Source organism: Corythoichthys intestinalis, chromosome 1 (genome assembly GCF_030265065.1).
Source record: "Corythoichthys intestinalis isolate RoL2023-P3 chromosome 1, ASM3026506v1, whole genome shotgun sequence".
NCBI classification, from domain to species: domain Eukaryota; kingdom Metazoa; phylum Chordata; class Actinopteri; order Syngnathiformes; family Syngnathidae; genus Corythoichthys; species Corythoichthys intestinalis.
The window spans coordinates 34,480,419-34,506,780 of record NC_080395.1 but is presented as its reverse complement, the minus strand read 5'-3'; the positions used below and the strand labels follow the sequence as shown (position 1 = coordinate 34,506,780).

The 26,362-nt window shown below is 39.5% G+C and overlaps 1 protein-coding gene across 5 annotated transcripts in view; it reads left to right on the top strand.

Annotated features, from left to right (window-relative positions):
• LOC130925492 (MAM domain-containing glycosylphosphatidylinositol anchor protein 1) overlaps positions 1 to 26,362 on the top strand; it is a 347,692-nt gene that overhangs the window by 131,674 nt on the left and 189,656 nt on the right. For 4 of the 5 annotated variants that reach the window (XM_057851332.1, XM_057851333.1, XM_057851331.1 and 1 more), the window contains one exon: positions 22,173 to 22,347. In XM_057851332.1, coding sequence (XP_057707315.1) covers positions 22,173 to 22,347 — 175 coding nt within the window. Of the gene's footprint in view, positions 1 to 7,483; positions 10,782 to 22,172; positions 22,348 to 26,362 lie in introns of those variants that run through there. The other variant, XM_057851334.1, reaches the window with a different exon arrangement.

The window sequence follows — 26,362 nt, the reverse complement described above, 5'->3', positions numbered from 1 at the left end:
CCTGACTATGGGTCATGTCAAAGGTGTGGTGAAGTGATGCATATGGACTGTGATTGGTCTGCTCGGACTGTTGTTTCCGAAATCGATGACATTTAGAAAGATTTTTGAGCTACACTCAAAAATGGACCAAGCCGATGAGAGGATCGTCGAAGAGGTCCGCAAGTGCGACCACCTGTACAATGTTACGTCAAAGCATTATATAAGATTGCGAAATGGCAAGCTATTCGTGAAAGAAGATTGCTGACAATATGGGGCTGGAGGTCAGCAAATGCATACAAAATGGAAGAACTTCCGAGACCAGTATATAGAAGGGCCAAAAGAAGCGGTGACCCAGTCTGCCAAAAACTGCCAGCTTTTTATCACTTTTTTGTCGTATTTTAGGTTGTTGCACATTACCCTTTATTTTGTACATATGTTTGCGGTGACTTATTTACATTTACACTTCAAATATATGAAGAATTGATTCAAAACATTAAATGACTTCCACACATAGCAAAGGTTACTATCTAGTTATCGCAATATCCACAATACCACTGTGTCTAGTTAAGTTTAAAGAATTGGGCTAGGGCCAATTGTCCCAAAAACCATTTTAAACTTCACATTGTGTGACCTGTTTTTTTTTTTTTTTTTTTTGAGGAAAAAAAAACATGACAATTATCACTAGTTACTTTGCCAAGTAACTAATTACTCTTACATTCAGGTAACTGAGTTACTAACGCAATTACTTTTTGGGAGAAGTAATATGTAACTGTAATTAAGTACGTTTTTAAAGCAAGATTAACAACACTAATGAAGAATAAAGCACAGGTTTGGTGTCAAAAGTATTGTTTTGATGTTTAATTTTCAGCAACAGTTTACACACTTGATACATCATCGCTGATTGAGAGTGCCTCTGTGTTTTTATGATAACATGTTTACCATCAAGACTTCCAACGCAATTTGGGAAGTTTTGTATGATCGAACTGAAGATCCACATTCAAGCTTTCCTCTTCGTTTTTATTGTTGTCTAACTGGAAGAAAACTCAAGGAATTTGACAAAAGTCCCCCAAAACCGCACAAACAAAACGCAACACCCGTCTAGTGGCTTGGCGGTGAATTACAGAGCAATGCGTTCCCTTGCCGCAGAACTATCAAATGCTCATTGACGCCTTAGGGGCTACATTATCGCCACACCGTGACCACAACGCGGAAGCATAACTCAGGCTTTAGTCTCCCTGAGAAAATGCATTCATCAAATAAATTAATGGATGTGTGCAGAATTTTCTTCAGCTAAATGTGGAGACGATGGAGGTAATCATTTTTGGGCCCAAAAATGAAAGGTCAAAGATCAGCACACACCTTAGCACGATGTCACTTACACCTACAAATCAAGTCAGAAATCTTGGCGTAATTCTTGATTCAGACCTAAAATTTGACAGCCATCTAAAGTTTTTAACTAAATTTGCTTAATACCACCTAAAAAATTATAGCCAGAATTAATGAGGCTTCTGTCTAACAAGACATGGAAAACCTTTCATTTTCATTCAATTGGACTATTGCAATGGTATATTTACAGGTCTTAATAAAAGGAAAAAAAAAAAAGTCAGGAAGCTGCAATGCAGAAGCATAGCCGAGGCTTTAATCTTCCTGAGAAAATGCATTCATCATTTCAATGAATGAATGTGCCCGAATTTTCTTCAGCTAAATGTGGGGACGATGGAGGTGATCATAGTTGGGCCCAAAAAGGAAAGGTCGGAGATCAGCACGCACCTTGGCACAATGTCGCTTACAGCTACAAATCAATTCAGAAATCTTGGCGTAATTGTTGATTCAGACCTACAATTTGACAACCATCTAAAGTTTGTAACTAAATCTGCCTATTTCCACCTTAAATATATAGCCAGAAATAAGGAGCTTCTGTCTAAACAAGACAAGGAAAAACTCATTTTCAGTAAATTGGGCTAATGCAATGGTATATTTACTGGTCTTAATAAAAAAAATAAGTCAGGAAGCTGCAGCTAATACAGAATGCTGCTGCCCGAGTCCTTATAAATACAAGGAAACTGGACCATATTACACTGGTTACATAAAGACCCCTAAGGTCGTCTGGAACTGGTCTGCTGTATGTTACAAAAACAAGAACCAAGCAGGGTGAGGCAGCATTTACTAACTATGCTCCTCACCTCTGGAAGAAGTTACGTGAACATCTGAAGTAGGGCTGGGCGATATGGCCTTAAACATGTATCACGATAAATTGAGCAGATTTATCTCGATAACGATAAATGACGATAAATTCGCCCAAGCATACTGTTATATAATTTGAAAATCTGAATCAATGCATGAAATACATATTACCTGTTTGTTGTTGATTTATTTACCGGCATTCAATTTCATATACTGTATTTAACAATTGTACATGCAGTCTAAACATTTTACAGTTTATAAAAATGTATTGTAAGCAATAAGAATTCAAGTATGAACATTTATAACAGCGTGTATGACTTGAACAATGTACATTATCAAAATCAATATGTCTGTGCAAACATGTCATTGTAACACAAATGACTGGCAGCTTGAACAGTACACTTCAAAAAGACAACTTATTGTTAATGGCTGCTGTGACATAATTATTAAATACAAGTGTTTACTTTATGGTTTCAGGGGCCCCCCCCCCGTTCATTTTTTAATAAACGCACACACAAATGAACCCCCAAACAAACAGAGAGAGACACACACACACATTAAAGCTATATAAAGATTTTATGATAGCAATAATGACACAGAAATAAGCACATACAGAAAAATAGCTGGGGCCATTTCTCGGTCATTATAAGTTTCGCCGTTGGATTGTACTTTATACTGAATGCTTTACCATCACAAAAGCTATCAGAGGAATCACACACAGACAGATACAAAATAACGCCACATAGTAGTTGCTAGATGCTGTCCGTGCCCAATCCACTCATTAAATTCAGCCGTTTCGACAAAGTTAGAGCCGCTATCCGACTCCATCACGTTCATTTGTAGCGTTAGCCGCTAGCTAGCGTTAGCCTGGCTACCAGTAGAAAGCACTGAAAGCACCATCTCTGGAAATCGTGAGAACAAGGGAGGACAGCGGGTGAAAGCCCGTCTGGATGCCACCATGAGTCTACTAAATGTCGGGTGAAAGTTTGGTGAACCTCCCTTAAGCCACACTCCATCACGTTTTGCTTGTAGCGTTAGCTGCTAGCGTTAGCTTACCAGGCTTTTGTTTGATTGGCTTCTTGATGATCACGTGACTCTCTACGTAAGCCCATTGACTGCTTTCTTAAAGGGGAATGAACATAAACGAACAACACAGAATCAAAGCGGGATGAAAAGACTATATTTTCTTGTTTTATCAATTTACCGAATTTACCGACATGGTCAAAATTACGTCGGTCATCGTTAAGAATTTCGGTGACGGTAAATTTTCGGTTTACCGCCCTGCTCTAATCTGAAGTGTGCTTAAACTGTTAGCTCCTTTAAATCAGGGCTAAAAACGCTATTGTTTACCACAGCATATTCATACGTACCTCTCTATATAGTTCAAATTTCAAGTTATTTGATTTTTATTAATTTTTTTGTTTTATTTCTACTGTATCTTCGATTTCAATTATATTTAAATTCTCTTGATAAGAATGTGATTTTTATGTATTATCTTACTTCCTGGTTCAATTGCCTTTGTTTTTAACTTTTTGATTTAATGTGATTTTTATGAATCATTCTATCTCTGTTTGTGGATCTTTATGCGATGTAAAGCACTTTGAATTGCCTAGTGTTGAATTGTGCTATAAAAATAAATTTGAACAGGCTGCTACATTGGGTTGGGATCATAATATCTTTAGACTTTAGGTAGATTTGGTTCTTTAATCAGGGCAATGCTTGTACGCTATGTTCCAAGTAGGTATATGAAATTATGATGAAAAATGTTAGCGATCACAAGGATGGCCAGTGATTAATATAAGTAGGACAGCAGCTGCCATGTTAGAAAGAAGACCTTGTAAATAGTACAGCACTCTTTGTGCCGGGTCTGTACAGTCGCTCTCAAAATTAATAACCTGATTGTGTATCTTTATCTCATTGCATGAATGATTTTGATGTCCCTTTTCTTCATGTGACTTTCATTACCCCAAACCTTATTAGGTTTTATCATTACATGTTTAATGGGCATACAGTAGTTTGGCTTTAAGCATGTTGTACATATTGTATGCATGTTGCTGAGTTAAATTCTCCTTTCTGTAATCTCATACAAAACATCCTATTGGGGGTCCTTTTTTTAAAAATACACAGTTTGTGCTCCCCTTGATTTATTTTTTTTTAATGTTGCACTTCAATTTAAATTGACAGATGAGTGCAACTTTTTTCAAATGTGTTAGTGAAGGTGTTAAAATGAGACTTGCTCAGCCTTAGCAACCGCGTCCTTGACTGCATGACATGCAAAGAAACAGAATTAAAATCACGCAATAAGAAGTTTTCTCAAAAAATACAAACACTGAATATTGCCAGTGTCAATTCTCTTGGTTCATGTTTATGTATGTCTGAGTGTCTGCTGCTGTGATAGCGCATTTTGCACAGTTGGCTTCTCGCCAGATGTTGAGACCGCAAAGTAAAAATAAAATGTATAAAAACATTAAAAAAAAAAAAAACCAAGAACATTCACTCCGTGTTGAAATCTATGAAATATTGCGTTAAAATCACAACGTTTGGATTGTTCATAATTCAAAATAAGTATTGACATGCTGTCAAGTTCATTTCAGTGTAATAAATGATGCTCTAACCTCTTATTATTAGGCTATTTTAGCTAATCGGAAGCCTGCGGAAAGTCACTTCTGGAAAAGATACAAGGAATAGAAACAACAAGGGAAATTAAATAATAACGTTTTCTGAACTTAGATCTATTTGTCTTAAAGCAAATATTCAACCCCAATTTCAATAAAGTTAGGGCGTTGTGTTGAACAGAATACAATTTGAAAATCATCTTTAACATTTAGTTTAATACACTACAATGATTTTTAATGCTCAAATTGAGAATTTTTTTTTTTTTTTAGCAAATAATCGTTAACTTATTTATGGCTGCAAAATGTTCCAAAAAAATATGGGACACGGTCATGTTTAACATTATGTTACGTCACCTTTGCTTTTAACAGCGTTCAATAAATGTTTGGGTACTGAAGAGACTAATTTGTGAACTTTGTTGGTGAAATTCTTTACCATTCTTGCTTGATGTACTGTTTCTGCTGTTCAACTATGTCTGTTGTTGTATTTTATGCTTCACAAAGCGCCTCACATTTTCAGTGGAAGACAGGCCTAGATTGCAGGCATGCTAGTCTTATACAACCACCCATTTACTATAAAACCACACTCTTGTAACATGCAGGGTGTGGTTTGGCATTGTCTTGCTCCAATAAGCAGGGGCTTCCTTGAAAAGATGTTGGCATTGTTTCTCCAAAACCTGTATGTGCTTTTCAGCATTAATGGTACTCGGGCTGCAGCTATCGAATATTTTAGTAATCGACTGAAAATTCTATCTATTAATCGAGTAATCGGATAAAACTTTTTTTTTTTTTTTTTTTTTTTTTAGGTAAAGAGCAATTATACATATAGATGACAAAACAATACATTTCATGTAATATTGAACCATTTTCAGTTAATCAATGTCTTTTTTTTCAATGTACATTGTTGAAAACAGCCAACAATTGCATCTCAAATGTGACAATAAAAAAAAGACTAGTTCACTACTTTCACTCCAAAAACTTTTAGATCTTAAAAAAACCATATATTTCTTACCTAAAAATGTCATGACGCTTGATAACACACAACTTAAAAGTGGTGTTTTTCCTACATGTTTCAATTGAATTTCCACTTGTGTCAAGCTATAAGTTCTAGTTAAGTTTTAAGTTAGTCTAAACTGTAAGTCTTTATAGGATTTTGAGTTCTTGCAGTGTTCAAAATAAATGCTGTGCTGTATTGGAGCACATTAGGCACCAGTGTTACTTGGTGTTTTATCCAGCAATGACTACTGAGCTAAAATTGACAGTTAGCATTATTATGTTTTTATTTTACACCCTAATCACTCTACAGCGCTGTTTTCACAGATTAAATAAAGCCTGTATGTAAGAGTTAGCCACGCATCGACAGTGGTCATAATGAATAGAAACCTAGCCCTCCGCAGGGATGACGTTAGTGAGCGAGTGACAGTAACGTTAATCTTATTTCTACATACATGTGATATCTATGACACGCATCAGACGCTACCTGCTAGGCTGCTACCACCGTAGCTACATGCGGGCGTAGTTTTTAGCAACGTCGGCGCAGTTTGTAACGGCTGTCAGCTGCAATAAGGTATTTTTTTATTGCTTCTTCCTCTACGCACCTGACGTCAGCGCGTTGTCCCGCATTAAAAGTAGTCCGGGCAAAACGTGATGCTTAGAGCTGGCAAAATTAAACGATTCCTCGAGGTGAATAAAATTACTCGGATCAGTTTTTAAACTCGAGTTACTTGAGTTGTTCGAGTTTTCGTTTCAGCTGTAAATGGTACCCTCACAGATGTGGAAGCTACCAATTGGCACTATCACAGACCCATACCATCACAGCTTCTGGCTAACCTTTGTGTCCATAACATTTCGGATGGTTCTATTTCCTCTTTGACCCGGAGGACACGATGTTCACAATTTCCAAATAAATTTGAAATATGGACCAATCAGACCACTGACCACTTTCTCACTTTGTATCAGTCCATCTAAGATGCACTCACACCCAGAGAAGCCTGCGGCGTGTCTGGGTTTCTTTGATAAATGGCTTTTGCTTTGCATTCTTACGGATGTAGCGCCGAACTATACTTGCTGACATTATTTTTTTCTGAAGTGTTCCTGAGCCCATGTGGTAATATCCTGTACAGATTGTTGCCGGTTTTTGATGCAGTACTGACTGAGGGATCGAAGATCACGGGCATTCAATGTTGGTTGTTGGAATTGCAGCTAATATGCATTGATTTCTCCAGGTTCTGTGAACCTTTTGATGAGTTTATAGACCGTAGATGAAGAAATCCCTAAATTCCTTGCAATCTAATGTATTAGAGATACGTCATCCTTAAACTGTTTGACTATTTTCCCACATACGTTTTAACAAAGAGGTGAACTTAAATCCCATTTTTGCTTGAGAATGAGTAATCAATTCAGGGTAGCATCTTTTACACACAATCATAGCTCTCACTTGTTTCCAATTAGCCCGATCACCTGTGGGATGTTGCAAACAGGTGAGCATGAGCATTCCTTTCTTAGTTATTATTGCCACCTCCCCGGACATTTTTGAAACATGTTGCACCCATAAAACCTGTGGTTGATGATGAGTTTGATTATTAAATACCTCGTCTTTTTTGTGTGTTCAATTAAATGTCGGTTGAAAATTGTAGTCTGTTATTATTTATGTGTAACACAATGTCTAAACGTCTTTGGAATTGGGATAGTACCTTGTATATATGCTACGCTACACATCTGTCCCCACAACTTAAAACAGTTCCGACATTTTTTAAATAAGTGAGTATACAAAACAATGTCAACAGTAATTGCTCCATGTTTTTGGTACCATGCTAAATAAAAGGAATAACATCATCATCATTAAAACCTGATGATTCCTCTGCTTCCTGTAATCTCATCAGTTACAGAATCATATTACTGTGGCAGAATGACCAATGCAGTCATTCATATTGTATGACAAGGTTAAAGAGATGGAAGGCGTGTTCAATATCAATGAGTCAGGTTTATTGAGCGCTTTTCGGCCCTATCTTCACTCCACATGGCCAAGTTGTGTTATTCTCCTTAAAAGATGGATTTGAAAGATTGCACATTCATCACTTCACAAACCTACCTTGCCAAGATTCAAGATGATCGTGGAAAAATCAGCATCCTACAACCCTGAACATTAGGACCATTTTGTTATGATTGAAAGCCTGAAGAAATTCATTGAACAAACAAAGGCTAAATAATAAAAACTCAATCATTATAATTAGAAATACTGACTCATGGCAAAGTGTTTTTTTTGTACACACACTTAATGTCACTCATCATCAACAGCCACCCACCTGTGCATCCACTGAATCGGCAAGTCAATCATTCAATTGAATTTACGACAATATATCTTATTGCTGGCTGTGTTCATTTGCTGCTCTCATACTTCACTCAGAGAAAATTATGCAGCCTTTGCTTTCATAAATTCAATGTCTGTATGTCTGAGGCTCTGTGTGTGTGTTTCTCTGTGTGTGGTTGTGCGCCCGCGCCAAGCAGTATTCCCCGATAACAGGATTACTATCTTAAGCCTATTCACGGTGAGTGAGCCAGCTGGATGGATAAAGCACTGTATCGTTGACTCCGCTGGCGTTACATCAACAAATGCATAAAGAAAGAAGTAGACAACAGCCATAGCAAAGCTGTTAATGGGTTAGTGAGGGGAAGGAGAAAGGATTCCGAACTTTGTAACACACTAGGAAACCACTGATGCTGAGGGCTAGTGCTTTGGAAGATGTCAGACAAGGAGCATATTCAATTGTTAGTAGTAAAATAAAAGCTTTCATTGTAAATGGTGCATTACACTAAAAAAGAGCATGAACAGACAGACTAGTGGGGGATATAGGAGATTGCAAATAACGAACAGAAAGAATTGATGCACATTAAGATCAAGAATGGCAGTGGTCAGCTGTGTATTTGCTACTTGAGCCTAGATTTGCTCTTTAATTTGTTCTGCATGGCAATTATTTGCCAAGCTGTTAGATTATCGACTTTTAATTACACTGTCAGATATGTAAATGCAGTATCTAATCGGATTAGGCAGAGATCAAGGGTTTCGACCCCTATGGGCCCCACTGACATTGTCGGTATGTCCTTGAGTAGCATAATACCTTGTTGCTTGGAATTTTCCATCATAGATCATCAATGGCGAAATGGATTTTATCTTTTCAAATGGAGTTTACTTGCAATTTCTGAGATCTTTTATCCAAGTGGATTTTTTGTAATTCAAATTCAAAGCCAGATGGCTGACAGGGGAGGGGTGTGGCCATTTTGTAGCTTTTTGACTTAATAACAGTCCTAATGTGAAGCAAAGACTCTTTTTCTACAATTTGGAGATTAATTGTCTCAATTTGGCAAACATGCATGGTAGGGCTGTGCCATCTTAGGCCCTCCTACGATTCGATTCGATTACGATTCAGGGTGCTACGATTCGATTATTGAACGATGATCACGGTATTGATGATGATCACAATTATTACGGTTATCACAATTCTCAATGCATCATACATTACTAATTAATAAAGTAGCCAAACGAATTTATGTCCATTCTTTTTTTGAAATATCCTAATGATTAAAAAAATTCAAAAACTTAAACCATTTTAAACGCAGTACTTATTTCTCAACATGCCTATCCAACCCACAGTTGACCTTGAGATGCTGTTTTTCCATAAGAAGGTCTAAAAACATTAACTCTTTCAAAGGCAGTGCTTATTTCACTCAACAATGCAATAAAATGTACACTGGTGGAATGAATTCCACATTTTCTGGAAACAAACAAAGTGTCTTTACAAATAAGACTTTTCTCAACCAATATACTTTGTCTTCCCAGATTTCGCATGTTTGTAGTGTTACCGCTGTACTTAATCCTGGTTTTAAACGTTCTGCATCTGGAATAACTTTTGTATACCACCAAGCAACGCACAACTTCACATGGAAATACATGTTAGCGAAGTTGCTAATTAGCATAGCGCTCGGCGCTAACTAGTAACGTCTCAAAAACAGCAACAATAAAAGCTAAACAGTACAAGAGGGTTTGTGTACTCACCTCTGATAGACGTACATGGGACTTAGCAAAACACTAGCGACTTTTTCCAATTAACACGACTTGAACCTATTGCTGGAAAACTGAAAGACAAGAAGCAACAAACTATCTCTTCTCTCTCGCTCTAAAAAAATAACTTGCGCACGGAAGAGGACCCAAAGCGCGACTGCCGGGTCCCTGCCGGTCTCATACACAGATTTATTTTCGAGTCTTTTAAAAAGGAGTAAATCTCTCGCTCAGTAACCAGATGCATCAATCATAGCATTGTGCGTGCGTCTGTTAAAGGTGTCCGGGCGGCAGACGATTCTTGAATTTCGTTCCGCTACTAGCGGATGTCCTAAACTTATTAGGGAAAAATCATCATTTTTTTTAACATTTATGAATCGTACTTGAATCGTCATGTGTCGAATCGCGATGCGTCTAATAATAGATTTTTTGACACACCCTTAATGTATAGTCCATTGGACTTTCGGTACAGCACAAAAATGTTTGCAAAAAATTTCAGTTCAGATGGTTTTGTTGGTTACTTCAGGGCTTCATAAAAGCGCTGCCATTTAGCAATTATCCAACAGTCTGAGACATTTTTGTGGGAGAAATTCCGAGTCATTAACACAGATATCAAATGATGTCAAACCCAAATTTGACTCATTTTTCTGCGCTACAGTCAATGCTAATTCACTGCTCAGGCCTCTCATGTGTTGTTTAGTCATGTTGACAGCTTGCACTTTGGACAGCGGGCCAAAGAAGTCTGACAGCAGTTGGGCAATATCTGCTGGATCCTGTTGTGATGTGTCACTCTGAAGGGAGAAGTGAGCAGCTCGCAGACAGATCAGCAGGCAAGAAGCTGTGCGTGCGTGCGCGTGCGTACGTGCGCGGCGAGACAGATATTTTTACATCGAGGGACAGAATGTCAGAGGGAATCAAAGTGTGAGAAAGGCAGAGAAAGATGATGAAAGGTAAGTTGCTGAGGCTAATCCACACAGATAAAGGTAAATATATCGAAGTGATGCTTACGTGTTCATAGTTTGCAGGCCTGTCAGTATAGTGGACACACCTTTGCCCTCTGGTGTGTCTGAAGAAGGGTAGCCTTGGTTTGGAGGAAAACAGTTTCAAGTCTCTGCAAAGTCTATTTTGGTAAATCTGGCTTCCATCCGCATTCCCAAAACATGCATGAAAATTCTAAATTGTCAGTAGGTGTGAACGTAAGTGTGAATAATTGCCTACATGTATTCTCTGATTGACTGACAACCTGTCCAGGGTGAAACTCACTCCTGTACAAGTCAGATGGAATAAGCTCAGGCTTACCAATGAACTTAATGAGCATATGGTATATAAGATGGATGGTTGTTATGTTATATAAACCAGAAAGTGTGAGGACTGGGGGAGGCGCAGCAGCTTAGGTACCATGAGAAACAAGCTGCTGTATGTTAATATTGCCAATATGATAAGCATATAGAGATAATCCAACTATACCTATAAATGAGGTGAAATATTATGGTTGGTATTCATATGTTCTATGTATTATTCAACGTACTACCAATAATGACCACAAAAATATATGAGTGGTAGTGGGAAATTGAATCACATCCTTCTTCAATGCACTTAGCATCATTGTACATTAAATAAGAAACATGTCCGAATTTTCACTGTTGAAATGGTACAGTAAGAAATGCATGAATCCAATACCTCCCTCACAAATAAGCCCATATTTTTGCTAGCGAATTAAATTTGATCTGTAAATTAACTTCACCTGAAAATACTAAATCCTTGCAGTGTATTGTTTTCGGGTCAAAATTGACCCATTTTCAAGTTTGAGTCCGTCGAAAGTACTATTGATTTTTGCATACGAAAATTTGAAAATGCGTCAATTCTGACCCCAACACAATATGAGGGTGAACTCCTGTATTCAGGGTAGTGCTGTTTATTGTACCTTTTGTCAGTTTATTCTTGAAACCTCATCCAGCACTCAAGTTTAATGTTTTATGTTTGACGGCTTCTATAATAACATTTTCTTTGTTGGTGCAAACCGGCTTTAGTGCAAACCAGTTTTAGTCCAAGCCTGCTTAAATGCATGGTTTTAAATATGAAAATATGAAAAAAAAACATCTTAAAGGATGTATAGCAGGTTAATAACAAACAGTTATTTAAAAAAAAAAAAAAAAAAAAGGCAGGTCAAAACATTAACTTGAGCATCAAGGTATACCAACCACCACAGACCAATAATAACTTGATGTTTCCGCAGTATTTCTTTCTCATTGCACAGCTTGCATATCGTGTGGCTCTTGTCACACCCCACGCCTCCTTTTTTACAGTAAAAAGCCAAAATGAGCCCAAATTTCAGACTTATAAAGGTGCTTCAGGGCATTGTGTATCTCCATCTCCGCCATGTTGAAACTTTTGCCCCATGGCATCAGATCCCGCGAGACTATAGTGTAAAGAACCCACCCAGGATAACTCTTGCGTGCTTACTAGTGGATGGGAGTAGAAGTGCAGCCACTGTATTGTTTATTTCCAACAAAAAACACGTGTGAGGATTGATACAGATGGATTTTGAATCGATACGAGAATTGCGTGATTTAATATCGCGAGAAATCTCAGATTTTTTTTTTTTACACCCTTAATATTTAAATTGTTTAACTTTTCAAAATCACACTTATGACATTTTTGTATAGTTGTAAAATTGCAATGAGATAGTCATGGTATCAAGGGGTGGATTAGGTCACTTAAAGCAACACTTGGTAACTTTTCTACCTTCATCAAATGTTTAACATTTTGATGATTTGTCAACTGACAACTTGTTGACTGACACTTCTTTTATATCTTGAGGGGGTGTGTGCCGAAAATTAACTGCCACACAAAAAAAAAAAAAAAAAAAAAAAAAACTAAAAATGTGCTGACGTATGCAGTCACTTCTCCCTTTCCCCATTCATTATAAAGACGAAAGTCGATGCTAACACTTTCGCGTGAATTCTGCGAAGATGGCAGAGCAACAGAGACAAAAAGTTTTGTCTGAGGAGGAAAAAGACTTTGAGTCTTGCACTCGCTGCCGTGACCCCCCCCCCCCCCCCCCCCCAACTAACCTCGTCAGAGCTGACGAGTTCGGGTGGGGTGGAGGGTTTAGCCACACTCAGCCACACGGTTGCTAACAGTCATATGCTATATGCACAACTGGATTCATTACCTTATTACAGTGCATCACAAAAGTGAGTACACCCTTCGCATTTCTGCAGATATTTAAATAGGCCCTATATCTTTTCATGGGACAACACTGATAAATTGACATTTTGACACAATGAAAAGACCCTTCTCTTTTAAAACGCTGGATGATCTTAGCCACTGTGCTGCAGCTCAGTTTCAGGGTGTTGGCAATCTTCATGTAGTCTTGGCCATCGTCGTGTAGTGCAACAATGTCTTTTAAGATCCTCAGAGAGTTCTTTGCCATGTGGTGCCATGTTGGAACTTTCAATGACCAGTATCAGAAAGTGTGAGAGCTGCACTACAAATTTGAACACACCTGCTCCCTATGCACACCTGGACCTAGTAAGACTAACGAGTCACATGATATTTTGGAGGGAAAATAACAAGCAGTACTCAATTTTGACATTTAGGGATGTAGTTTCTAAGGGGTGTACTCACTTTTGTTGCCAGGGGTTTAGATATTAAGGGCTATATTTTGAGTTATTTGGAGGGGAAAATAAATTAACTCTATTATATGAGCTGCACACAGACTACTTTTCATTGTGTCAAAGTGTCATTTTGTCAGTGTTGTCCCATGAAAATATATACCTAAATATCTGCAGAAATGCGAGCGGTGTACTCACTTTTGTGACACACTGTACTTTTCATCCTTCACACAGCGGCTGGCAGCAGAAATGTTGTTAAATCCATCTGCAGACGACCATCATGATTTTATGACACTATGCGGGTGTGCACTGGTCCTCGTGGGAAACGCAGCGCTGGTCCTCATAGGAAACACAGTGTTCATTAAGGCACTACCGATTTTGTCCACCGGCGTCGCTAAAATCGACTACAACTGAAAAGTTACTAAGTGTTGCTTTAGGTCTCCACTGAAGGCCCACATCTGAAAAGAACTACCTTCCACTGGCCAAAACAATACCCTGTTGATACATTTTATCCGAATCCAAGATGTGAATGTGATGTGTGAATTTTACGATGCATTTTGGGGGTGTTTGGGAAATTGGGACTACAATCCAATTATGGGGACGTTTGATGGCAGTGCATATGTTGGTTAATACACAAAATATTCCCTCAGTTGTCCACACTGTGGTGTTGTGGCAAATGAACATTTTCATTTTGAAATGTGCCTACCTAGTATGGCTCCCGGCAGCATGCCACTCAGCTGAACGCAGAGAATCTGCATTTAATGTCAAGTCATTTCTCAAGGGATCTGCGCATGACAATCTAAAAGTTAGGTGCTACTTTAAAAAAAGGGTGTTTCAACAAATGTAAATATGGCTGTCTTTGGGAATGCACATCATTCAAATGGAGTGTGATTTATGTCTAGATCTAATAGGGAGGGAGAGTTGGACTTTGCTGTGAAAAAAGACAAAGGAAGAAAGAAGCCACCAGATAGATGAAGGTGGGAGAAATCGTTGAAAGATATCCACTTGGATCCATTCACAAGGGACTCGCGCGCACATGCACACATCTGGTAAAGAAATTGAGAAGAGGCAGGGCGATAGAGGTCTGAGGAGGGAGCGCGCGTGCAGGTGATGGCATTCAGCTGCCGGTGTCACAGCCTGACAAAAGCTCCTCTTTCGGCTGCCTGTCATCTGCATCACATTTAAGATCTCTTTTATTCACATTATCACCTCACCACTCCACTGTATTTTCACTTCATCCCCATCCCCGCTGGAGGAACTCACAGCACCTTTTTCTCTGCCCGTCATGCAGCTGACAGGCGTGCTGTATATCCTACAGTCTATCACTTGCCTTTATTCCCGCTCTTCCTTACACATAAAACATACTCACCACCCAGGTCTGCACACACACATAGGCCCTTTGGCTCACAAAAATCTTCTCTACATGCTGCATTCATCATCTACATGCACTGCCTCTTAGACAAAATTCGCGACTGACAGAATTTTAAGCCTACGTCTCAAAAAATGTCTGCTGCATATTTTTGGTATTAACTGACATATCCTTTTTCATATTACACCCAAGATCTTGCCACACATGCAATAAGTTAATGCATCTTTTCCATAGTCCATTTCAAGCACTTTTCAAAAAAAAAAAAAAAAAAAAATCCAAGATTTAGTCTGACACACTGCCTTTACTGTAAGGCTTCAACAGTGAGTCTACAGTGCCTTGCAAAAGTATTCGGCCCCCTTGAACCTTGCAACCTTTCGCCACATTTCAGGCTTTAAACATAAAGATATAAAATTTTAATTTTTAGTCAAGAATCAACAACAAGTGGGACACAATCGTGAAGTGGAACAAAATTTAGTGGATAATTTAAACTTTTTTAACAAATAAAAAACTGAAAAGTGGGGCGTGCAATATTATTCGGCCCCCTTGCGTTAATACTTCGTAGCGCCACCTTTTGCTCCAATTACAGCTGCAAGTCGCTTGGGGTATGTTTCTATCAGTTTTGCACATCGAGAGACTGACATTCTTGCCCATTCTTCCTTGCAAAACAGCTCGAGCTCAGTGAGGTTGGATGGAGAGTGTTTGTGAACAGCAGTCTTCAGCTCTTTCCACAGATTCTCGATTGGATTCAGGTCTGGACTTTGACTTGGCCATTCTTACACCTGGATACGTTTATTTTTGAACCATTCCATTGTAGATTTGGCTTTATGTTTTGGATCATTGTCCTGTTGGAAGATAAATCTCCGTCCCAGTCTCAGGTCTTGTGCAGATACCAACAGGTTTTCTTCCAGAATGTTCCTGTATTTGGCTGCATCCATCTTCCCGTCAATTTTAACCATCTTCCCTGTCCCTGCTGAAGAAAAGCAGGCCCAAACCATGATGCTGCCACCACCATGTTTGACAGTGGGGATGGTGTGTTCAGGGTGATGAGCTGTGTTGCTTTTACGCCAAACATATCGTTTTGCATTGTGGCCAAAAAGTTCAATTTTGGTTTCATCTGACCAGAGCACCTTCTTCCACATGTTTGGTGTGTCTCCCAGGTGGTTTGTGGCAAACTTTAAACGAGACTTTTTATGGATATCTTTGAGAAATGGCTTTCTTCTTGCCACTCTTCCATAAAGGCCAGATTTGTGCAGTGTACGACTGATTGTTGTCCTATGTACAGACTCTCCCACCTCAGCTGTAGATCTCTGCAGTTCATCCAGAGTGATCATGGGCCTCTTGGCTGCATCTCTGATCAGTTTTCTCCTTGTTTGAGAAGAAAGTTTGGAAGGACGGCCGGGTCTTGGTAGATTTGCTGTGGTCTGATGCTCCTTCCATTTCAATATGATGGCTTGCACAGTGCTCCTTGAGATGTTTAAAGCTTGGGAAATCTTTTTGTATCCAAATCCGGCTTTAAACTTCTTCACAACAGTATCTCGGACCTGCCTGGTGTGTTACTTGGTTTTCATAATGCTCTCTGCACTTTAAACAGAACCCTGAGACTATCACAGAGCAGGTGCATTTATACGGAGACTTGATTACACACAGGTGGATTCTATTTATCATCATCGGTCATTTAGGACAACATTGGATCATTCAGAGATCCTCACTGAACTTCTGGAGTTAGTTTGCTGCACTGAAAGTAAAGGGGCCGAGTAATATTGCACGCCCCACTTTTCAGTTTTTTATTTGTTAAAAAAGTTTAAATTATCCAATAAATGTTGTTCCACTTCACGATTGTGTCCCACTTGTTGTTGATTCTTGACAAAAAAAAATAAATTTCATATCTTTATGTTTGAAGCCTGAAATGTGGCGAAAGGTTGCAAGATTCAAGGGGGCCGAATACTTTTGCAAGGCACTGTATATCTGACAAGCTTGTATGCCAACATACATAATTAAAGAGAAATATATAATAGCAGGACACAATATTAACATTACTTTATAACACAAAATGTCAGGTCTGCATATGTCAGGTCTTTTTGGGGTTTAATTTTTTTTTTTTTTAAATCATTTTTTTTTTAATTACCACAAATAGTCACATGTCCTATCAAGTCAGTTTTGAGGGGTTAATTTTTGGCAGATCAGGCACTTCTTGATTTTGGCCTCATCATGTTCCAGGACTTTTTTGGGTCAAACCAGCACCTTAGGTGCCAATAAACCAGTAAGTTTACCCACAGTTGTGGAGCATTAGGGCTGAGTTATGCTTCTGCGGCAGACCTACGCTGTCAAGGCAGACCTGAGTTACAACCCTGCACCGTAGCTTGACATGCCCATCCACAGAATCCTGACTATGCGTCACATCAACGCGTTGTGAAGTGACGCAAATGGACTGTGATTGGTCCGCTTGGACTGTTGTTTCCGGTTCAGCACGAAATCGCCGCCATTTACAAACATTTTTAAGCCACACTAAAAAATGAACCAAGCCGACGAGAGGATCATCGAAGAGGTCCGCAAATATGACCACCTGTACAATGTTTCGCCAAGGCATTATAAAGATTGCCAAATGGCAAGCAATTCTTGACAGGAGATTGCTGAAAATACGACGCTGGAGGTCAGCAAATGCATAAAAAATGGAACCTCCGAGACAAGTATGTGTGTGTTTGAAACTGAATGGTCCCACCAAGCAGTGACTCAGCCTGCCAAAAACTGCCAGTTTTTTATCACTTTATGTCGTATTTTTGGTTAGTGAACGTTACTATTTATTTCGTACATATGTTTGCTGTGAAATATTTACATTTACACTTCAATTATATGAAGAATAAAGCACAGGTTTGGTGTCAAAAGAGTTATTTTGATGTTTAATTTTTAACGACAAACAGTTTTACACACTTCATACATCAACACTGATTGAGAGTGCCTCGGTGCTTTTATGATAATGTGTTTACCATCAAGGCTTCCAACGCAGTTTGGGAAGTTGCATAGCCGCCAGAAATCTGCTATGGCTTCCCACTGGCTGGTTGTAGGACAAGGGAAAAAAATCGGACAAAACGCTGGAAAACCCAGCTTTCTGGCTTCCACCTGACTCTAGACAGTCAACAGTCAGACAGACCACCTTCGCAACCGTCTTCTGCGTCGCCTGCGCCTCCAGATTAGTATGATCGGCATTTTTTTGTTCAATGTGGATGAGCTGAAGATCCACATTCGAGCGTTTCCTCTCCGTTGCCATTGTTGTCTAACCGGAAGAAAACGAAAGAAAAAGAATTTGACTAGAGACCCCTAAAACCGCACAAACAAAACACAACACCCCTCTAGTGGCTTGGCGGTGAATTTCAGAGCAACGCATTCCCTTGCTGCAGAACTATTGAATGCTCATTGATGCCGAAGGGTCTACATCGTCGCTACGCCGTCACAGCAATGCAGAACTCAGGCTTAACATTCAACAGCATTTCTTATTGGCTGTGCCCACTTGGTCATGCCGTTTTATTATGTAGCTATATACTATATACTATCATTAATGTAAATATGTCTGTTGCCTTTTTTTTTTAGACGTAAAGGTGTTAAACGTATCAGAAGTGAGAAGTCAGCCTGGTAGCATTGGTGACCATTTATGAGTTAAAGGAGCAAGATGTTATTTATTTTAAATTCTGATTTTCGTTTATAAGTTAATCCTATTGAGAATTTAATTGCACCCCAGTGTAAGTCGCACCTCTGTTGATGTGAGCTATACATTAGCATGATAAATGATAAATTGTTGTCATTGGCATTTACATGTTCTGGCACTTTATGATTGAAAAACCCTTTGCCAAGGCTACAACCAACAGATGATGTTGCTTACTCTGTTTAAATGCATCTGAAAATTAATTCATTGTGCAAATTCAATTATTTTTTTTCAAGAATCTTTGGAGTTTTTAGTGTTGCCGATGTGAATGCAGGAAGTGGAATCATTGTGAGCCACATTAAGATTGCATAACGTTTTATGTCTGTTTGAAAATGTACTTTGGCATATATGTGTTCATTTTACCAACCGTGTCTCAGTCCTCTATACTTGGTGAGAATGAATGTATATAAAGTACAAAGAAGAGCATCTCATGGTCTCTTTAACACTTTGTAGTTTACAAAGCTACACTCACAACAGCACATCCACAGTGTGAATAACAAGTAGAGTCACTAAAGCATGGACAGGCTGAGTTTGGTTCATTGCTCACCTTGACCAGTTTGATCAATGGCAGAGTGCCTGATTTAAATCCTTCCCACAAACAGAGCTGAATAAACAGACATGTAGCATTTACATGGGCCCTGATAATCCACTAATCCATGAAACCATTTTTTTAAACATGCACGCACACATACACACTATACATGCAGTGACTTTGCCCATTATCCTCTCTGACCTCTTCAACGGGAAATAGCTGATAGCCTCATAGAGGTTGATAACCGATAGAAGGGTTAATAGGGATTAATGGGATGTACACTCATATACAATCACGTAGTAAGAAAAGTCAAACACGATGAGTTTACATACTCTCGTGTATGTGTGTGTATGTTTGTGTAGTGGATTAGGCGAGGGCATACTTCATGCTTGCTGATGGCGCAATTCAACCATGAAAACCCTCATTGAGTTTGTCAGAAATACTGTTTATGGTCCAAGATGAGCGTCATAAACGCCACGTGTTCTGCTATGCTTAGTGTCACTGACTGTGTCCACTCGAGGCATAGGCTGATTTGATCTATATGAGTGATAAAGAAGTTAAATTTGTGAGTCAGACAATCTAACGTTTTAAGGACCGTTTGACATGATGTAATCCAGGTTTTAGCCTTTTTATCATGAGAAAAATAAAGCCTTATAAAAGAAATGTATAATTCAAAGGTTTGGGGACATTTAATTCATTGGTCATTTACAGTGGGGCCAATAAGTCTCAACCACCAATTGTGCAAGTTCTCCTACTTGAAAAGATTAGAGAGGCCTGTAATTGTCAACATGGGTAAACCTCAACCATGAGAGACAGAATGTGGAAAAAAACAGAAAAATAGAAAAATTGTTTGATTTTTAAAGAATTTATTTCCAAATTTGAGTGGAAAATAAGTATTTGGTCACCTACGAACAAGCAAGATTTCTGGCTGTCAGAGGTCTAACTTCTTCTAACGAGGCTCCACTCGTTACCTGTATTAATGGCACCTGTTTTAACTCATTATCGGTATAAAAGATACCCGTCCACAATCTCGCTCAGTCACACTCCAAACTCCACTATGGCCAAGACCAAAGAACTGTCGAAGGACACCAGAGACAAAATTGTAGACGTGCATCAGGCTGGGAAGACTGAATCTGCAATAGGTAAAACGCTTGGTGTAAAGAAATCAACTGTGGAAGCAAATATTAAAAAATGGAAGACATACAAGACCACTGATAATCTCCCTCGATCTGGGGCTCCATGCAAGATCTCACCCCGTGGCGTCAAAATGATAACAAGAACGGTGAGCAAAAAATCCCAGAACCACACGGGGGGACCTAGTGAATGACCTACAGAGAGCTGGGACCACAGTAGCAAAGGCTACTATCAGTAACACAATGCACCGCCAGGGACTCAAATCCTGCACTGCCAGACGTGTCCCCTGCTGAAGAAAGTACACGTCCAGGCCCGTCTGCGGTTCGCTAGAGAGCATTTGGATGATCCAGAAGAGGGAGAATGTGTTATGGTCAGATGAAACCAAAACAAAACTTTTTGGTAGAAACACAGGTTCTCGTGTTTGGAGGAGAAAGAATACTGAATTAGATCCGAAGAACACCATACTCACTGTGAAGCATGGGGGTGGAAACATCATGCTTTGGGGCTGTTTTTCTGCAAAGGGACCAGGACGGCTGATCTGTGTAAAGGAAAGAATGAATGGGGCCATGTAATCGAGAGTCTTTCTGCATGAGAGTGATCCCAAACACACAGCCAGGGCAACAAAGGAGTGGCTTCGTAAGAAGCATTTCAAGGTCCTGGAGTGGCCTAGCCAGTCTCCATATCTCAACCCCAAAGAAAATCTGTGGAGGGAGTTGAAAGTCCGTGTTGCCCAACGACAGCCCCAAAACAACACTGCTCTAGAGGAGATCTGCATAGCGGAATGGGCCAAAATACCAGCAAGTTTTTGAAAAGCTTGTGAAGAGTTACAGAAAACGTTTGGCGTCCGTTATTGCCAACAAAGGTTACATAACAAATATTGAGATGAACTTTTGGTATTGACCAAATACTTATTTTCCACTATGATTTGCAAATAAATTCTTTAAAAATCAAACAATGTGATTTTCTGGGGTTTTTTTCCCCCCACATTCTGTTTCTCATGGTTGAGGTTTACCCATGTTGACAATTACAGGCCTCTCTAATATTTTCAAGTGGGAGAACTTGCACAATTAGTGGTTGACTAAATATTTATTTGCCCCCCTGTAATTGGGGATTGTATATAAAAAACAAACAAAAAAAAACGATTATTTAATTGCAGTTTTTAATGCATGCAATGGTCTTGTGGATGTCTGCTTATTGGTGCAAAAGAGCTGAAGTTGTTTACCACTAATAGCAACATAACATGCTCTATTTCCAAAGCCCTTGCTTGATCATGTCCACAAAACCACCAAAACAGTGTCTAAACTACCTTTCTTCTTGTCTTAAAACTGCACTGGTCTAGGTTTAGAATGTACGAAAGTAGGGCCCTGTATCTGTCTGTATTCTATAAGTTTCCGAGGTACTTCCCCCCACTTCCGCATTGCTGCTCGCGACTTCCGTTTTACACTTTTTCCAACCAAAAAAGCCGTAGAGCTGGAGTAGCATCAATCTACACCTCATGTTAAGACAGGCTGCACAGGTTGTTATAAATTTGTCCACGAATGATCAACGAAGTGATAAGAGCAAACATACAATCTTTTAGGTGGATCCTTAGGTTAAAAGCACATCTTTAACTTATTGTTTGCTTCTAGTTTCGATTTAAGGCGTATGGCGAGGTACATCCACACTGGCACATTGTCGCTACTAGCTGGTCGCTGATCAAAACATTCCACTTGCGACCATATATATAGGCGCTTCCAGAAGTTCACGGACAGCACAGAAAGTCTCGGAGTCTCAGCTACGTCATGCTGAATCGTTCCTCTGGTTTGATTTTGAAGTTTTAACTCTGTCAAAACACTGCTTACTTCAACCGCACTTCATGTTGTTCTGTCTAAACCGGAAGTTCGGAGCAGAAATTGTCAAAGATGTGGCCGCCCAGGTTTCGCTCAGGAAACTTGTCCATTAATCTCTTTGTTGGTTTGACTTAAAATACTTAACTTAACCATTTCTCCCCAGGTACGATGGACAAAGACAGCAGGAAGCGCCTCAGATAAATTCCAGGAGACATCAATCTACAACGAGATACTACGCATCGAGGGCATCCAGAGGGTGCAGGGGGGTCGCTACTACTGCAAAGCTGACAACGGGGTGGGGGTGGCTGCCATCAAGTCCATCCGTGTAGATGTGCAGTGTAAGTGAACAAGGAGGAGCAACACTCCTTCCACATGTAGCTGACTCTCACTCCAGCCATTCCCATGACTGAGGTAGCCACATATGAGATGATGGTGCGATTGAAGGAAGAGATAGATGAAAGACAGATTGTTGGTGGGGGAGGGGATTTCAGGTGGGAATGGCTTCCAGGAGTATCTGATGACTTACTGTGGAGAGGATGAAAAGCTTGGCGGGTGGATTGCAGGGGAGACAGATTCATAGATCAAGTAGTATTTCTGTTTCTGGAAGTAAAGATAAGGGGGTTCAACACATAAAAAAAATATATACCTGCTGGAAAAGTGCAGAGATAATGTGGGTGTGTGCGCCTTAGATTTGGTTTAATTGCCATAGAAAAAAAGTGTCAGATGCTCCTTGGTGAAAAGTGAAGTCAGATGAACTTGAAAGTAAGTTTTACATCAGTTAGTCCGGGCAGTACGGGCTCCCTAACCCAATGCATCTCTGGTCAACTTCACCACACAGAGGTCAGATTAATAAATTGGTTAGAACCAATTGATTGTAACTCTGCCTGCTGCATTTAGGTCGTATTTAAGAAAGCTCAGTGTTGATCGCTGTAGACATAGTACCAACAGAACTGAACTACAGGTAGTTTGCTGCAATTGACGGCAATAGACGTTCAGTCTATTTTGACTGGTAGGCCGGCAACAATCATTTGCTGCTAGCCCCTTGCACTTCTATCGTCATCAATGGAAAATAATTCTTAACAATGCATTAATCGAGTAATTTAATAATCACTTATATTTTTATTAATTAGCTGTGCCCTTTCTTACTTCTAGAATATGTTATACATACAGTGGGGCAAATAAATATTTAGTCAACCACCAATTTGCAAGTTCTCCCACTTGAAAAGATTAGAGAGGCCTGTAATTGTCAACATGGGTAAACCTCAACCATGAGAGACAGACTGGGAAAAAAAAAAAAACAGAAAATCACATTGTATGATTTTTAAAGAATTTATTTCCGAATTAGAGTGGAAAATAAGTATTTGGTCACCTACAAACAAGCAAGATTTCTGGCTGTCAAAGAGGTCTAACTTCTAACAAGGTCTAACAGGGCTCTACTCGTTACCTGTATTAATGGCACCTGTTTTAACTCATTATCGGTATGAAAGACACCTGTCCACAACCTCAGTCAGTCACACTCCAAACTCCACTAAGGCCAAGATCAAAGAGCTGTCCAGAGACAAAATTGTAGACCTGCACCAGGCTGGGAAGACTGAATCTGCAATAGGTAAAACGCTTGGTGTAAAGAAATCAACTGTGGGAGCAATTATTAGAAAATGGAAGACATACAAGACCACTGATAATCTCCCTCGATCTGGGGCTCCATGCAAGATCTCACCTTGTGGCGTCAAAATGATAACATTTTGGGTGGTGGGGGTGGAAACATCATGCTTTGGGGCTGTTTTTCTGCAAAGGGACCAGGACGGCTGATCTGTGTAAAGGAAAGAATGAATGGGGCCATGTAATCGAGAGTCTTTCAGCATGACAGTGATCCCAAACACACAGCCAGGGCAACAAAGGAGTGGCTTCGTAAGAAGCATTTCAAGGTCCTGGAGTGGCCTAGCCAGTCTCCAGATCTCAACCCCATACAAAATCTGTGGAGGGAGTTGAAAGTCCGTGTTGGACAACGACAGCCCCAAAACTACACTGCTCTAGAGGAGATCTGCATGGAGGAATTGGCCAAAATACTAGCAACAGTGTGTGAAAAGCTTGTGAAGAGTTACAGAAAATGTTTGGCCTCCGTTTTTGCCAACAAAGGGTACATAACAAAGTATTGAGATTAACTTTTGGTATTGACCAAATACTTATTTTCCACCATGATTTGCAAATAAATTCTTTAAACATCAAACAATGTGATTTTCTGGGGGGGGGGTTTCCCACATAATGTGTCTCATGGTTGAGGTTTACGCATGTTGACAATTACAGGCCTCTCTAATATTTTCAAGGGAGAGAACTTTTTACACAATTAACAATTAACACAATTAGTAGTTGACTAAATGTTTATTTGCCCCAATGTACCTTTGTTTACTGTAGCTATAAATGATAATTCTAGCTCTGTAAAAAAGAAGCTAAAGTATATGAAGATTTTGCCAAAATGTAATTTCTACGTTGTCGATTAGTGATCGGCAATAAACCTAATCACACTACATTATACTGCAAATTTCATGGCAAATGATAGTTATGAATATGTAAATATAACTGTTGGGAATTACATTTAGACCTGGGTTCACCAGATCCGGAACTCGAGGCCACCTATCCTCGTTATCAGGCTTATAGAGAGCTTGCTGATGACATAATCATTTTATTCAGGTCTGTTAGGGGAAAGAGACACTGAAAACATGACTGGATAGGTGGCCTTGAGGTCAGGATTTGGTGAACCCTGTTTTAGATTGATCTGCTGAGAAGCTTTGAGTGTTGTAGGGGCCCCGTGCTGCTGCTTGTGTCACTGCCCCACTGTCCCAGTGAGCCAGGAGCCAGGTCGTGGCATCAGGTTCATATGTAACCGCTTGCCATACACCCACCACTCCCTACACTCGTATATCCTCTTCTATGCTTCTATCCTGCGCCATTTGCTTCTTTTATGCACTACAACCATTCTTTGCCCTAAACAGTTCCTCGTGGTATTGATCCAATCCTTTAGATGGCCATTTTAAAACCCGATTTTCTAAGGGCCTATGACACACACACAAAAATCAATTCCATGTAGTACATATAGTAACTTCATCTCGTCTGCAATCCTAGTTTGTGCACCTTCCTCAGTGGCTTTACCATCAACTCTCTTAAACCAAATAATTTAACCTTCACACGCTCACCCAGCTTTTTTTCTCTCACACATAGATTTGTAGTTCATCCATAACCCTACCTTAATGAGGCGCCCCTCATTGCTCTCCGCCTATCAGCCTGTCCCCAGGCACTAGCATGGTCCCCTCACAGGGGAGCTGGTAATTGCTGGAGTGCCTGCTTGTATTGTCAGTGTAGTAGTGACAGCACTTCTGTGAGGCTAACTAGCTCTGACGGCCAATGCTTGTTCAATTACCCATCCACCGAATAGAGGGGTCAGATCCAGTTGTGATCTGCTTCCTACTCGGTTGTGGACCTAAAACGATATAACAATTAGCACAGGCGGTGAGGTTAATAGAATGGCTAGAAGAGATTCCTGCCAGCAGAGGGAAATGGTGATGGGTGAAGAAAGTCAAAAGACCCAAAATATGATCATTTAACAGCATTATTGAAGCAGGTCAAATTTGGATAGCGCTTTTCGTTATAAAAATACAATGCAAAGTCTTTACAGAAAGAAATTACAACACAGCACATTAGTAGCACAAATTTACAAAGCAATAGGAAAAAAGATTTTATTGAAGAAAAAAATAAAACATTGTTTATCCTTTACAGGGCACGCATTTAAATACAATAAGGAAAAAAATCCCAACAACTTCAGTGTTAATAATACTAGTCCTTCTCAAAAAATAGCATATTGTGATAAAGTTCGTTATTTTCTGTAAAGTACTGATAAATATTAGACTTTCATATATTTTAGATTCATTACACACAACTGAAGTAGTACAAGCCTTTTATTGTTTTAATATTAATGATATTGGCAAAAAAAGTCAAGAAAAAACAAAAATCCCTCTCTCAAAAAGTTAGCATATCATAAAAAGGTACTCTAAAGAAGCTACTAACCTAATCATCTGAATCAACGAATTAACTCAAAACCCCTGCAAAAGATTCCTGAGGCTTTTAAAAACTCCAGCCTGGTTCATTACTCAAAACCGCAATCATGGGCAAGACTGCCGACCTGACTGCTGTCCAAAAAGCCATCATTGACACCCTCAAGCAAGAGGCTAAGACACAAAGAAATTTCTGAGTGAATAGGGTGTTCCCAGAGTGCTGTATCAAAGCACGTCAGAAGGAAGTCTGTGGGAAGGAAAAAGTTGTGGCAGGAAACGCTGCACAACCAGATGAGAAAGATTGTGG